The sequence below is a fragment of the Diaphorina citri genome, unplaced genomic scaffold (genome assembly GCF_000475195.1).
Source record: "Diaphorina citri unplaced genomic scaffold, Diaci psyllid genome assembly version 1.1 scaffold311, whole genome shotgun sequence".
Lineage (NCBI taxonomy): Eukaryota > Metazoa > Arthropoda > Insecta > Hemiptera > Psyllidae > Diaphorina > Diaphorina citri.
In genome coordinates, this window is record NW_007377746.1 from 40,402 (window position 1) to 55,057 (window position 14,656).

The window sequence follows — 14,656 nt, forward strand, 5'->3', positions numbered from 1 at the left end:
AAAGTTAAAAAAAGAAAAAATGGAGTGTTTAAACCACGTCTCTTTTTTCCAGTCCCAAATGTCGGCCCTCTTTGTCCTCAAATGATTGTTTCAATATTGACTATAATGGCCCCACAAATATGTCAAATGTACAGGTAAAACAAAGCTCCAATATGGGTAATGGTCCTCTGTGTTTGGATTAATCACGTTTGATACATCACACTGGCCAAGATATGCACAGTCCTTAAGGATTATTTACAGCCTTAAATCCTGCTAATGGTTTTGACGGGAAAATATCCGTTGTCATAGCAACCTCGAAATCAGTTCAAACTAAATCAATTGACTGTGCCTATCAATGCAATAATCTGTTCCTGCACAGTCACAAAATCTTAATAATTCGCTTTAATAATTCCATGTAAGGGGACAAACTTCTAATTAATAATGCTAAACTTCTATGTGCTGCTTTTCTCGCTTTTTATGTTTTCACGCTTTTTCAACTTTTTGTGGTGTTCTATTTCATGCTTGTGAAAGGTTTACATTTTCTCCTCAAACAAAATCAACTTGTCAGCTTTGTTTTTCTCCGCTGTAAAGTTCACTTGGTTTTTCTGTACTCTCTCTTCTCTGCAAACTTCGCCTCGCACTCTGTCCTCACTTACACGCATATTAGTGTTCTATCTCACCAAAATTAATCACCGCTCACCTAACAGCTAAAAAGAGACATTTCAGCCATGTTTCTTTGCCTTTGCTGCTCATAGATATAACTTTTGCTTGTGCTAAACACGCCTATGCTTTCCGTAATTGGACTAATTCTCGCTTTTGTCTGAATGTACGGATGAGAACCTACTTGAAGAAGGAAATTTATTGAACCCCAATGTAAAGCGGATGACTTTGTAATTTCTTCTATCATGGGCGGCAAAAGAGAATATGATGATCTGCTTTTAATCAATGCGTAATGTAGTCTCAGCCACTTGAACACATTCAAAGCCACCGCATTCTTGATGTTGCTACTCAGCTTGAGTTGCATCTTGGAACCACCACTGTAGTCCATGCTTTCCAGAACATTGGATCCTACTGAATAACACCAATAGACGCGCTTGTTCTGAAAGTACAGATATTCAGTAAGTTTAGTTGACTGCCGCGCCGAGAAAAACCGAAATTCCGAAGTAATTCAGGACATCTAAATACTTACCTATTAAAAAAAAAAGAAGAAAAAGAAAAAAAAAATATTTGTATGATTGAAAAGCTATACCAAAAATCTAAATCCACCAGGGAAAAATGACCTAGAGCGAGGGGGGAGGAAGGGAGGGAGAGAGAGAGAGAGAGAGAAAGAGAGAGAGAGAGAAAGGGGGAAGGAGAGGGGGAGAGGGAGGGAGAGAGAGAGAGAGAGAGAAAGGGGGAAGTAGAGACAGGAAAGAGTGACAAAATATATCCCTCCTTAATAAAATTATCAACATTTGTGTTGTAGATAGAAAGGAGGCTAATTTGTTAAAAAAAAGAGGAATTTGTACAAAAAATACCATACCTTACGATCCAAAGTAATATCCTTGATCGGCATAATAATTTCCTGTGCCAGAATCGTCTGCTTTTTCCCATCCAACCCCGCTCGGGCAATGAGAGGGATTTTTCCCGACTCACTCCAGAACAAATATCCCGATTCTGGATCCACGGCCAGGGCGCTAGGCTGGTCTACTCCGCCACTGATTAGCACATAGCGGTACTGACCCGTGAGGCGGGCCACTTCGATTACATTCTCCTTCGGGTCTGACCAGTAAATGTTCTGTGCTATCCAGTCTACGGCGATATCTGGTGGGAAAAAAGGAAAATTGTAATTGTATGAGTCACTGAGTTCTGGATTACATGACAAATTATAGCCGTGCTTTTCTTTCGCATTTCCCCACTTTTGAAGCTCGTTTCCCCCTCTTTCGGCGTGATAGAGCCTGTACTGAACCACGGGGAAAAGAGAAGAAACGAGGTTCAGAAGAGGTGAAATTTTGAAAAAATCAAAAATCGAGAACTTTTTTTTCCTACGAAGGTTACAACAGAGACCTTTTTGGTAAAACAAAAAATAAATCGGTTTGAATTAAGACAACTTTTAATCTATGAAAAAGGGATTATAGGTTTTAGGGCTATGCTTTTTGCCTTTATTTAAGTACGAAGTATTCAAAATCTTCCATAATCCATCGTCATTTCTATGAAATTGGTTAGACTTTATGAAATTGATAAATTTAGAGATATCTCGAGGGATAATAACTTACCTGTAAATTGATCCACAGGGGTGGGATCACCGGTTTCGACATATTCAATAATGTTCTCCCGTCCCGTGCCATCCCGATGAGTTCTAGATATGGTACCGTGATCTATGTCCACCCAGTATATATAGTCTTCCGCTGGAAATAGACATTCTTTATTTTAATAAAACCTAATTTTATTTATATCCACCCTGTAAATATAGTCTTCAGCTGAAAATAGACATAACTTATTTTAATAAAATCTAATTAAAAATTAAAAAGACAATTCAGATTCGACTTTAAACAAAGAAAATATTTGGTGAGCTTTCGAGAATACTCAGATTCTCATCATCAGACCAAAAATCACGAACTTATTTTAATAAAATCTAATTAAAAATTAAATAGACAATTCAGATTCGACTTTAAACAAAGAAAATATTTGGTGAGCTTTCGAGAATACTCAGATTCTCATCATCAGACCAAAAATCACGAGAGAGGTGTTTACTCTACGAGCGCTGGAGTTCAAGTGAGATATTTATAAAATCTAATTATTTATACACTGAAACAAATTGCCCTAAACACAATAAAAGGAGGGATTCTTGTTTACAAACACCCTGAAATTGTTTGGTATTCAAGGAGTGTGCTTTAAAACGAAAGATATTGCATTGAAATAAAAAGATGTTGTAATTTATAGAATCGGCTCAAAAAAAAAAAAAAAAAAAAAAAAAAAAAAAAAAAAAAAAAAAAAAAAAAAAAACATGGTCCTTGGATCAGAGTTGACGGTGGATCGCTTTAAAACACCAAGATTTTTTCTCGATTTTAAAATCGGATTTTCTTTTTCTTCTTCTTTCAGTGTACAACTTCTACTTAATTAAATACTCTTCAAATTCTTCAAACAACAACTAGAAAGATAGAATTCATATTTACCTGCATGAAAATCAACTTTAGCCGCCAGAGATACTTTGGACAGAGGTCCCAACACTTGCGTTACTTTACTCTCGTTCTTGTTGTACTTGATTCCCATGATATCGTAGCCAGAGTTTACAGAGAACAGAATGAAGTCACTGATACCTGTAAGAGAAGAAATGGGTGTTTTAGAAGAAACTAAATTTCAAGATCCTTAGCCCCGGACGTGGAAATAAAATACATGCATTGAAGAAAAAAGAAAGTAATATAAATTGATTACCTATAACTGGATTGAAAAATGACTTAATCGGAAAAAAATTACTTGTCAATTTCCGTTTCCGCATTTGTAGGTAAATGAGATTGGAGTTTAGTTTTTCAGTTACTCTAAAACACTAATACAGGGTACCGGTGCCAGCAAAATATTCACTTACCTGCACAAGATTTCCCGTCTGATTGCAAGGAGTACCCGGTAGCACACATACACACCCGATGATCAGAGCCTTTTTTGCCCAAAAAGTGTAACTTCGCGTCAAATTTCGCTAAGCGTAGGGGTGCGAATCATTCAAATTTCAGATTTCGAAATAGCAGTTTCGAAACTTTCCACACTCAGAATTGCAAAACAAACACCTACCTATAATATTTGCTAATTAGGTCTAACCAGTGTTTATGTTATACCCTCCAATGCGATTTATAATGCAATAATGCGCAAGGTTTTATGTACGCAACTCGCATTACGGCTGTGATTTTCTGTTTATCCATGGAATTTAATACATCGAACATGGGATTAGGGGATTTTCGGAGCTTTAGGAGACGAGGTGGAGAGGGTTTGAAGAGTGGGATTTTATGTTATTATTATTATTATTATTATTATTCTTCTTTCAGTGTATGACTTCTACTTAATTAAATACTCTTCAAATTCTTCAAACAACAACTAGAAAGATATAATTCATATTTACCAGCATGAAAATCAACTTTAGCCGCCAGAGATACTTTGGACAGAGGTCCCAACACTTGCTGTACTTTACTCTCGTTCTTGTTGTACTTAATTCCCATGATATCGTAGCCAGAGTTTACAGAGAACAGAATGAAGTCACTGATACCTGTAAGAGAAGAAATGGGTGTTTTAGAAGAAACTAAATTTCAAGATCCCTAGCCCCGGCCGTGGAAATAAAATACAGGCATTGAAGAAAAAAGAAAGTAATTTAAATTGATTACCTATAACTGGATTGAAAAATGACTTAATCGGAAAAAATTACTTGTCAATTTCCGTTTCCGCATTTGTAGGTAAATGAAATTGGAGTTCAGTTTTTCAGTTACTCTAAAACACTAATACAGGGTACCGGTGCCATCAAAATATTCACTTACCTGCACAAGATTTCCCGTCTGATTGCAAGGAGTACCCGGTAGCACACATACACACCCGATGATCAGAGCCTTTGGGTATGCATAGGTGAGAGCAGTTGCCTTTGTTTTGTTCACACACATTGGACCCGGTTTGTAAATGGGGATCGTAGATGTTGAGCGATGAAATGTTGGCTGAGGAAAGAGACGGAGAAAATGGTTAACAGAAGAACAGAAAATAGTTGACCAACATATCAAATGGTTAACAGAAGAACAGAAAATGGTTGACCAACATATCAAATGGTTGACGGAAGAACAGAAAATGGTTGACCAACATATCAAATGGTTAACAGAAGAACAGAAAATGGTTGACCAACATATCAAAAGGTTAACAGAAGAACAGAAAATGGTTGACCAACTTATCAAATGGTTAACAGAAGAACAGAAAATGGTCGACCAACATATCAAATGGTTAACAGAAGAACAGAAAATGGTTGACCAACATATCAAATGGTTAACAGAAGAATAATGGGAAATGGGTAATATTTCTGGTGAAGTTGAGAGCCTCTTCAAAAAATTGTGGATATCACACCATTGCTAATTCTGTCAACTGTATAGATTTTCTTATTACTTTGGCAATGTCACCACTGGTCGCTACTTAATTCAAGTAGCTACTCACGAGACTGAGTGCACCCCGTGTTCCAAGCACAGAGCCGAAAAAAATCGACTCTGCAGAGAATCAAACCCGGGACCCTCGGTGTGCGACTTGATGTGATACATCCGTTCTGGCCAGGATTCGAACCCACAACTCGCGAATCAAGTGTCACATTTTTTGTTTTTAATACCTTCATATTTATTTTTGAATCACCAACACATAGCAAAATAACATGAAAATAAGTAAGCTTTTTTTTCAAGCTCATGGATATTATTACTAAACAATATTTTAGTTTATGAATGTTGTTACTTTACCTGCATTATTACGAAGCACAGTACTATTGCTGCCATCCAGGTTGATAGAGCGAATATTTCCATCGTTAGCGTCCGAATAGATGATTCTGCCTTTATAGAACACGGCAGCCACCACTTGGGCAGCATCAGGCATGCTGACAACCTTGGCAACTTTGACTTCAATGTTAACGTAGTGGAGGGAGTGGGATAGAGTCTTAACTCCATACACAAAAGGCCCACTCTGAGGCTTAAGTGTAGAGGCAACTGCCCCAAAGGATGGGTTACGTGTATACGGTAGGACATGAAGGTACTAAAAAAAAGTAAAAATTTGAGTTTCTGGGGTTTCCTCATTTCTAAATTGCTCACTTGAACACACCCCCATCTTTTTTTTTTTTTATAGAGGGAACTGTAACTGCTGAAGTCTTATCGTCCCCAAACTGAAAATAGAAGACAGGATAGAAGAAAGCCAGCTGTTCCGAGAACGAACCTTATCTGTTCAGGATAAAATCCGCCCCGGGCGGGAATCGAACCCGCGGCCTAGCGCTCACAAGGCAGACACGCTACCAACCAAGCTAACTAGGCTGGTTATCTTTGATTTCAGGTCTAATGTTCGACGCTAAAACCAAAACCCTCTTCTGGATCAACCCTCTATCCCACTCCCTCCACTACGTTAACATTGAAGTCAAAGTTGCCAAGGTTGTCAGCATGCCTGATGCTGCCCAAGTGGTGGCTGCTGTGTTCTATAAAGGCAGAATCATCTATTCGGACGCTAACGATGGAAATATTCGCTCTATCAACCTGGATGGCAGTAATAGTACTGTGCTTCGTAATAATGCAGGTAAAGTAACAACATTCATAAACTAAAATATTGTTTAGTAATAATATCCATGAGCTTGAAAAAAAAGCTTACTTATTTTCATGTTAGTTTGCTATGTGTTGGTGATTCAAAAATAAATATGAAGGTATTAAAAACAAAAAAATGTGACACTTGATTCGCGAGTTGTGGGTTCGAATCCTGGCCAGAACGGATGTATCACATCAAGTCGCACACCGAGGGTCCCGGGTTTGATTCTCGGCAGAGTCGATTTTTTTTCGGCTCTGTGCTTGGAACACGGGGTGCACTCAGTCTCGTGAAGACAAACGAGTAGCTACTTGAATTAAGTAGCGACCAGTGGCGACATTGCCAAAGTAATAAAATCTATACAGTTGACAGAATTAGCAATGGTGTGATATCCAGAATTTTTTGAAGAGGCTCTCAACTTCACCAGAAATATTACCCATTTCCCATTATTCTTCTGTTAACCATTTGATATGTTGGTCAACCATTTTCTGTTCTACTGTTAACCATTTGATATGTTGGTCAACCATTTTCTGTTCTTCTGTTAACAATTTGATATGTTGGTCAACCATTTTCTGTTCTTCTGTTAACCATTTTCTCTTTTTTCGTCTCTTTCCTCAGCCAACATTTCATCGCTCAACATCTACGATCCCCATTTACAAACCGGGTCCAATGTGTGTGAACAAAACAAAGGGTACGTGACCGTGTGAATCGAATCGGACCTGAAATTAGAAAGCAAAAATATGTTGCTCAAGATGCGTTTACACTGACTCGCCTTTAGGCGAAATTTTTCACTATGTATGTGCCTGGAGCTTGCCATGAGTGAGTTATTTTACGGCAATAATTTACAGAATTTTTCTCTCAAGATAAGGTAAAGACAAAACTACAGCGCCGCAGACGAAATTATTACCAGACATCATAAGTTACCCCTTCAATTTTGCATACTTTTTAATGGACCATTTTCTTTGTCTTTTTTATAGGCTTTGAAAAATTCCCTGATTTTTTGGATTTTTCTCAATTTTTTTGTGTCCCTGACTTTTCCAGTCTCCATGAAATTCCCTTACTTTTCCCGATTTTCCAGTCTTGTAGACACCCTGAATTCAGCTAACAAAGCAAATCTTACTTGGCATCAATCCAGTAGATCCTGGTCAGCTGATAATCCAAGGTCAAACCATTAGGCCACGCCCCCCTAGACGTCAGCAAATCAACTCGAACTATAACACTCCTGTGTTCTCCAGACATACTACACCGCTCTATGCGGGGAGCTTTTGAGTCCCAGTCAGTCCAAAATAATAGCCTGGAAAAACAATAGCAGTTATTTGGTTTATATTAGATATCCCGTGTAAAAAAAGTTGGTAAGTTTTAAGGATATACAAAACACTTGGTAAAATGTTCTCCAGACATACTACACCGCTCTATGCGGGGAGCTTTTGAGTCCCAGTCAGTCCAAAATAATAGCCTGGAAAAAACAATAGCAGTTATTTGGTTTATATTAGATATCCCGTGTAAAAAAAGTTGGTAAGTTTTCAGGATATACAAAACACTTGGTAAAACAACTTAAAATCAGAGGAAAAATGAAAATAGTTCCCTTTTTTCGTTTTACAAGATTAATTTATTTTTTTTACCAAACGAGGCCAATTCGTCGCTACCGTCCTTACAGTCTTCGTCGCCGTCGCACTTCCAATAGGCGATGATACACGTCATGTTATTGTCGCACGAGAAAAGGTTATCTTTACCAAACGATGTTTCGCCAGTTACGGCATCTTCAGTGGTATTCCTGAAGATGCCGGAACTGTACCGTATGATGTAACCGTAACGAATAACCTTTAAAGAAAAAGGTTGACATAAGATCAAAGATATGCTTATAACTAGCTTGGTTCTTACCCCAATCTTGGTTCTTACCCAAATCTTGGATCCAACGCAATGGCCCGTGGACTCTCCATATCTCCTGCTATCAGCGTTCGTCTGAATTGACCAGACAGCTTGGCCACTTCTATTTGATCCAAGTTGCTTTCTACCCAGTACAGATTCTTGCCGATCCAGTCGACAGCTAGTCCTTCGGCTGTTGAGAGGCCTGTTTGTACTACCACATCAATGTTGCTCAGGGCTGAAACGAGAAGAGTAAAACATTATAACCCGCAAGAAATTCATTCTTCTTCTTATTCGCCTTTTTCCGTGCCTTTTTCCACCAAACGATGTTTCGCCAGTTACGGCATCTTCAGTGGTATTCCTGAAGATGCCGGAACTGTACCGTATGATGTAACCGTATCCACTTGGAAAGTTCACACGGTTTTTCGTTTGCCCGTACTAAGTCGTATTTTACCTTCTTTTTACTTTCTATAATTCGCCATTCAAATTGTTTAGAGGTTTTGTATTGAATATTTTCCCCAAATTTCATGAAAAGCGGACAGAACCTTCGAGAATCATTGTGAAACAAACAGATTAACTAAATGCAAATCCGTGGAGTTAAAAAGTGAAGAAGCTGGCAGAGTCCCCATGGCCGCTGTCGAGTTTCCCTGCTGAATACCGAGAGATATCCCTTGAGTGAGGAATGCAGCGGTCCTTCTACCTCCAGTACTTTCTATTTAAGGAAAATTAATGATAGTCAATTCCCAGCATTTGATACCATCCACATTCTATCAGACCCTTCCCAACCTCTTTTATCATATAGGTACTTGGTTGAAGACGCGGTAACTTTGTGAAGGTCCATTCTAACTGTTGGGTGTATTGAAACGAATACTACACGGAAACGAATACAACCCAGCAGTCAATCATTTATCATTCCTCTATTTCAGGAATCTCCCATCCTAGCGGCCTAGCCATCGATTGGATAGCACAGAACATGTTCATAGCCGTCTCCAGTCCTACTCAAAGTAAAATAGTCGTGTGCAATCTAGAAGGCGAATACCAGACGACAATTCTGTCCAACGAATCCAACGATACCAGTACGCTGTCCAAGATAAGTTCGATTGCGGTTTGGCCGGTGAAGGGGAAGATGTTTTGGAGTAATGTCACCAAACAGGTGGTGACGATTGAGATGGCGTTCATGGATGGGACGAAGAGAGAGACGGTGGTGTCCCAGAAGAAGTATCCGGCCGTTACGGCTTGTAACCTTCGTAGGAAAAAAAGGTTCTCGATTTTTGATTTTTTCAAAATTTCACCTCTTCTGAACCTCGTTTCTTCTCTTTTCCCTGTGGTACAGTACAGGCTCTATCACGCCGAAAGAGGGGGAAACGAGCTTCAAAAGTGGGGAAATGCGAAAGAAAAACACGACTATAATTTGTCATGTAATCCAGGACTCAGTGACTCATACAAATACAATTTTCCTTTTTTCCCACCAGATATCGCCGTAGACTGGATAGCACAGAACATCTACTGGTCAGACCCGAAGGAGAATGTAATCGAAGTGGCCCGCCTCACGGGTCAGTACCGCTATGTGCTAATCAGTGGCGGAGTAGACCAGCCTAGCGCCCTAGCCGTGGATCCAGAATCGGGATATTTGTTCTGGAGTGAGTCGGGAAAAATCCCTCTCATTGCCCGAGCAGGATTGGATGGGAAAAAGCAGACGATTCTGGCACAGGAAATTATAATGCCGATCAAGGATATTACTTTGGATCGTAAGGTATGGTATTTTGTACAATATCCTCTTTTTTTAAACAAATTAGCCTCCTTTCTATCTACAACACAAATGTTGATAATTTTATTAAGGAGATATATATTTTGTCACTCTTTCCTGTCTCTCCTTCCCCCTTTCTCTCTCTCTCTCTTTCTCTCTCTCTCTCTCTCTCCCTCCCTTCCTCCCCCCTCGCTCTAGGTCATTTTTCCCTGGTGGATTTAGATTTTTGGTATAGCTTTTCAATCATACAAATATTTTTTTTTTCTTTTTCTTCTTTTTTTTTTAATAGGTAAGTATTTAGATGTCCTGAATTACTTCGGAATTTCGGTTTTTCTCGGCGCGGCAGTCAACTAAACTTACTGAATATCTGTACTTTCAGAACAAGCGCGTCTATTGGTGTTATTCAGTAGGATCCAATGTTCTGGAAAGCATGGACTACAGTGGTGGTTCCAAGATGCAACTCAAGCTGAGTAGCAGCATCAAGAATGCGGTGGCTTTGAATGTGTTTGAGAACAACATCTACTGGGCAGACACGTAAGTACCTTGATCTAGGACTCAGTAACTTTGTGAAGCTCCATATGAATTAAGATGAAAATAATAAATACACTTTATTTGAGTTGAAGTGTATTATTTTCATCCCAAGTGAAGTGTATTAATTACTATTTTCATCCTAAGACACGTAAGTTACTTATTGGGGCAATGAACTTCTATTGATACTTTTTCCCTGCATTTCACTTATTCCTAGCCTGTGTACCTCATGTTCTTTGCCCTGTATTTGGCTACAGAAAAAAATATGCTTTTTTCTGATCGTTGTCCGAAATCTCTAGCGACTCGAATCCCGGCAGTTTTTTTTTTTTTTTTTTTTTTTTTTTTTTTTTTTTCATATTTGTCTGTAGATGCCTACATTTCAGGATTTTACAAGGGTCTCCTTAAAATTTCTGTCAATCTATCTGATAAGATTGACTCGGATTGACTTTTTTCAGTAAAATTCTTCTCCGCTTTCTACAGGAATCTCTCCAAGGGCAACATTCACATCATCTCCCTGTCCAACCTCTCCGATGTATCGACCATTTCCATGAAACCGTACGGAGATTCCTATCTAAAAGACATCAAGATCTATTCCAAGGATGCCCAGACTGGGACCAACCCGTGTGGGGTCAACAATGGGGGCTGTGCTGAGCTGTGTTTGTACAATGGTGTGTCCGCGGTGTGTGCGTGTGCCCACGGTGTGGTGGCACAGGATGGAAAGTCCTGTTCAGGTGAGTGTTTATCCGCAGTTTGTTTTTTTTTTTCCTCCTCTTATGTCGCTGTCGGGACGATAAGACCTCAGGAGTTACAGTTCAATCTATCAAACCTCTTTTTTCGCAAGATCTTATTTCAAGCGAGTAATATTATCTAAAACTACAAGCGAACTAAGGGTTTATTAGAAATGAGTGTTTCACTGCCGCTCCGTTTGTATTTCGTAACAATGATTCAACTGCTACAGGATTTGAAAGAGAAGAAGTTGGAATCTCATGTATTCTGTTGGTTGGAAGTCAGCCACGTCCAAAACCGAGGCGCATGGAAGAGGTTGATTCGAAATGTCGGCCCCACTTATGGGAAAAGACATAGTAACTGCTACATTAGACTTGTGTGGTCTGTGTCGTAACATGCCGATTCCGTGGTTTGTCCCTCATCAGATGGGCGAGAAGAGACACAATACTTTCCCATTTAGGTACTGGGTCAAGACGAGAACACCAGAAAGTAATCCGTTGAAATATTTGTACAAATCTTTGTGCAACAGTCATGCTCAGGACAATTCTTTTTTCCTCTTCAATTCGATTAGATGTGCTCTATTAACCTGTTAGTATAATGGAACAACTCGTTCTAAGCTGACGGTCGAAATAAAGTACTATTTATACTTCTCTTTCAGAGTACGACGCATTCATCATGTACTCCCGCGTCAATCGAATCGACAGCATTCACATGACTGACAAGAGCGATCTCAATTCTCCGTTCGAAAGCATCAGGAATAGCACCATGATGAAGAACATTATTGAGCTTTCCTACGACTACAAGAGGAAGACCTTGTTCTACTCGGATATCCAGAAGGGAACCATTAATTCTGTTTTCTTCAATGGGTCAAACCATAGAGTGCTTCTTGAGAGTAAGTATTACTATTATCTAGGGATGAGTGTGGCTATCCTCCAATTTATCTCCTAAACGGCTTGGGTTAGATGCTTTTGTGTGAGCATAAAAGGTACCTACGTGATTAATTGAATTTGGGCTTTTTTTTCACTTCATGTTTTGTATAAGCTATACAAAATATGAAGCTAAAATAAGTCGCTTTTCACGCCCATGTTGACAAAAAATTTTGAGTTTGTTCTACTCGGATATCCAGAAGGGGACAATTAATTCTGTGTTCTTCAATGGAACAAACCACAGAGTGCTTCTTGAGAGTAAGTATTACTATTATCTCTAGGGATGAGTGTGGCTATCCTCCAATTTATCTCTTAAACGGCTTGGGTTTGATGCTTTTGTGTGGGCATAAAAGGCACGTGATTAATTGAATTTGGGCTTTTTCACTTCATGTTTTGTATAAGCTATACAAAATATGAAGCTAAAATAAGTCGCTTTTCACGCCCATGTTGACAAAAAATTTTGAGTTATTGAATCCCAGCAGAGGTTAGTATGTCACGAACAGATTTTTCCTCTTGTACTTAATAATATTTGCTTGTTCGTATTTCAGGGCAAGGTCCTAATATTTGCTTGTTTCTATTTCAGGACAAGGTTCAGTGGAAGGTCTCGCGTACGAGTACGTTCACAATTATCTCTACTGGACTTGTAACAATGATGCCACTATCAACAAGATCGATCTGGATTCTCCCAAAGCACAACGTATTGTAGTTGTCAGACTAGGACAGCATGATAAACCCCGAGGTATTGATATCGATAGTTGTGATTCGCGTATCTATTGGACCAATTGGAACTCTCATCTTCCAAGCATACAGAGAGCTTTCTTCTCCGGTTTCGGCACAGAGTCTATTATCACTACTGATATTACAATGCCCAATGCGTTAGCTCTGGACCACCAGGCTGAGAAGTTGTTCTGGGGAGACGCTAGACTTGACAAGATAGAGCGATGTGATTACGATGGTACCAACAGGATAGTTCTGTCCAAGATATCCCCTCTGCATCCGTTTGACATGGCAGTGTATGGCGAGTTTATATTCTGGACAGACTGGGTAATCCATGCTGTCCTCAGAGCTAACAAGTACACAGGAGAAGAAGTTTATACTCTGAGGAAGAATATTCGACGTCCCATGGGTATTGTTGCTATATCAGATAACTTGGATGCGTGTGCCAAAACTCCTTGTAGACATTTGAACGGGAACTGTGACGATATTTGTAAACTTGATGAGACGGGACAAGTTGTGTGTTCTTGTTTCACAGGCAAAGTCCTTATGGAGGATAACAGGAGTTGTACTATCAATACCGTATGTAGCGAGCACGACTTTAAATGTTCAGACGGCATGTGTATACCTTTCAACCAAACCTGTGATCGTGTGTACAATTGTCACGACAAATCTGACGAGGGCATTCTATACTGTGCAATGCGTGATTGTAGACCTGGCTACTTCAAGTGTGATAATAACAAATGTATCCTAAGCTCTCACACATAGTGCGGTGGTTTTGTAGAGGGAACTGTTGTTAAGGTCTTCTGGTAACGAAATAGAGGAGAGAAAGAAGACCGGATAGGAGAAAGCCAGCCGTTCCGACAACGAATATTATCCGTTCAGGATAAATTCCGCCCCGGGCGGGAATCGAACCCACGACCTAGCGCTTACAAGGCAGACGCGCTACCAACCCAGCTAACTAGGCTGGCTATAGTCACTTCTAAATCTCAGTCTAATCTTATCTGACAGAGATTTTTACTTCCCAACTGGATTGGACCACCTAGAAGTGAGAGGTCTACAGTCTACACCCGTGTATCGTGTACCTGCATAATTCCGATTGTTTCGTCTGTAATTTGCTGTCATTTGTTTTTAATATTATTGTCCCCATATTCCCATATACTGGGGGTACCATAAGGATTGTACCTGAGACCAATACTGGTTGACTCGTGCTCAAAATAAGTAAATACTACTACATCCGTACTGGGGGTACCATAAGGATTGTACCTGAGACCAATACTGGTTGACTCGTGCTCAAAATAAGTAAATACTACTACATCCGTATACGTACACATCATTGGCTAAAGTTACTAAAGATAATAAAATTGGTCTTAGGGGAACCTAGAACAAATATATATTTTTTTTTCAAATCTCCATTTCTGATTTTTTTAGTATATGTGTAGGTATTTAAATCTACATCCTGTACAATATAGTTGAACAAACAGGTATGTAATTGTCAATTGTGTCACCCGTTTTAAAGGCGTATCGGTCCCCGTAGCTGAACGCAGGTGATTAGTTATTTCAGATTGATTTATAGACCTCTAATTGTTGACTCAATTCATTCGCAATCATGCGAAGGCAGGGCCATTGTCTAATGTAGGTACCAATCTATTGTTGTTAGTTTGTTTTAGGTGCTGAATTTCTTTGAAAGAAATTCTGAATTTGAAATCGGGAGAAAGTACACGACATACGACATCAAGATGTCAGTTGGAAAATGTACAATCAGTCAACCACAAATCACAAAATACTCTACTAAAAAATAAAAAAAAAATAATAATAATAAATAAAAAATAAAAAAAATAAAATGGTCTAAGTATGCTGGCATGTTTTTTTTTTTTTTTTTTTTTTTTTTTTGGTTTTTTTTTAG

At 39.1% G+C, this 14,656-nt stretch overlaps 3 protein-coding genes across 3 annotated transcripts; 1 reads left to right on the forward strand and 2 right to left on the reverse strand.

The window, feature by feature from the left end:
* Positions 1-314: 314 nt before the first annotated feature.
* On the reverse strand, positions 315-5,607 carry LOC103507404 (prolow-density lipoprotein receptor-related protein 1-like). Its single transcript, XM_017443305.1, has 7 exons — positions 5,424-5,607; positions 4,479-4,649; positions 4,070-4,213; positions 2,235-2,366; positions 1,502-1,782; positions 929-1,078; positions 315-350 (listed from the first exon to the last, which is right to left on the reverse strand). Exons 1-7 carry the CDS (start codon positions 5,554-5,556, stop codon positions 315-317), a joined length of 1,047 nt encoding a protein of 348 aa, XP_017298794.1. The 5' UTR covers positions 5,557-5,607.
* A 1,276-nt stretch (positions 5,608-6,883) lies between these two features.
* On the reverse strand, positions 6,884-8,667 carry LOC108252165 (low-density lipoprotein receptor-related protein 1-like). The gene is made up of 4 exons (XM_026822270.1): positions 8,655-8,667; positions 8,143-8,347; positions 7,364-7,537; positions 6,884-6,962 (listed from the first exon to the last, which is right to left on the reverse strand). Exons 1-4 carry the CDS (start codon positions 8,665-8,667, stop codon positions 6,884-6,886), a joined length of 471 nt encoding a protein of 156 aa, XP_026678071.1.
* A 23-nt stretch (positions 8,668-8,690) lies between these two features.
* On the forward strand, positions 8,691-13,518 carry LOC103507406 (low-density lipoprotein receptor-related protein 1-like). Its single transcript, XM_017443308.1, has 7 exons — positions 8,691-8,700; positions 9,036-9,356; positions 9,582-9,862; positions 10,236-10,390; positions 10,865-11,115; positions 11,769-12,002; positions 12,620-13,518. The coding sequence occupies exons 1-7, from the start codon at positions 8,691-8,693 to the stop codon at positions 13,516-13,518; spliced, it is 2,151 nt and encodes a 716-aa protein (XP_017298797.1).
* The last annotated feature ends 1,138 nt before the right edge of the window (positions 13,519-14,656 follow it).

Excerpts from the sequence above, each read along its gene's own strand:
- LOC108252165 (XM_026822270.1), bottom strand. Across the intron at positions 7,538-8,142 it reads GCGTTGGATCCAAGATTTGG|GCTATTATTTTGGACTGACT; the intron begins GTAAGAACCAAG and ends TTGTTTTTCCAG. Across the intron at positions 6,963-7,363 it reads ATCTACTGGATTGATGCCAA|GTCCGATTCGATTCACACGG; the intron begins GTAAGATTTGCT and ends TTCTAATTTCAG.
- LOC103507406 (XM_017443308.1), top strand. Across the intron at positions 9,863-10,235 it reads ATATTACTTTGGATCGTAAG|AACAAGCGCGTCTATTGGTG; the intron begins GTATGGTATTTT and ends CTGTACTTTCAG. Across the intron at positions 11,116-11,768 it reads GGATGGAAAGTCCTGTTCAG|AGTACGACGCATTCATCATG; the intron begins GTGAGTGTTTAT and ends CTTCTCTTTCAG.
- LOC103507404 (XM_017443305.1), bottom strand. The coding sequence starts at position 5,556 with ATGCCTGATGCTGCCCAAGTGGTGGCTGCCGTGTTCTATAAAGGCAGA. Across the intron at positions 1,783-2,234 it reads CCCTGTGGATCAATTTACAG|ATATCGCCGTAGACTGGATA; the intron begins GTAAGTTATTAT and ends TTTTCCCACCAG. Across the intron at positions 1,079-1,501 it reads ATATTACTTTGGATCGTAAG|AACAAGCGCGTCTATTGGTG; the intron begins GTATGGTATTTT and ends CTGTACTTTCAG.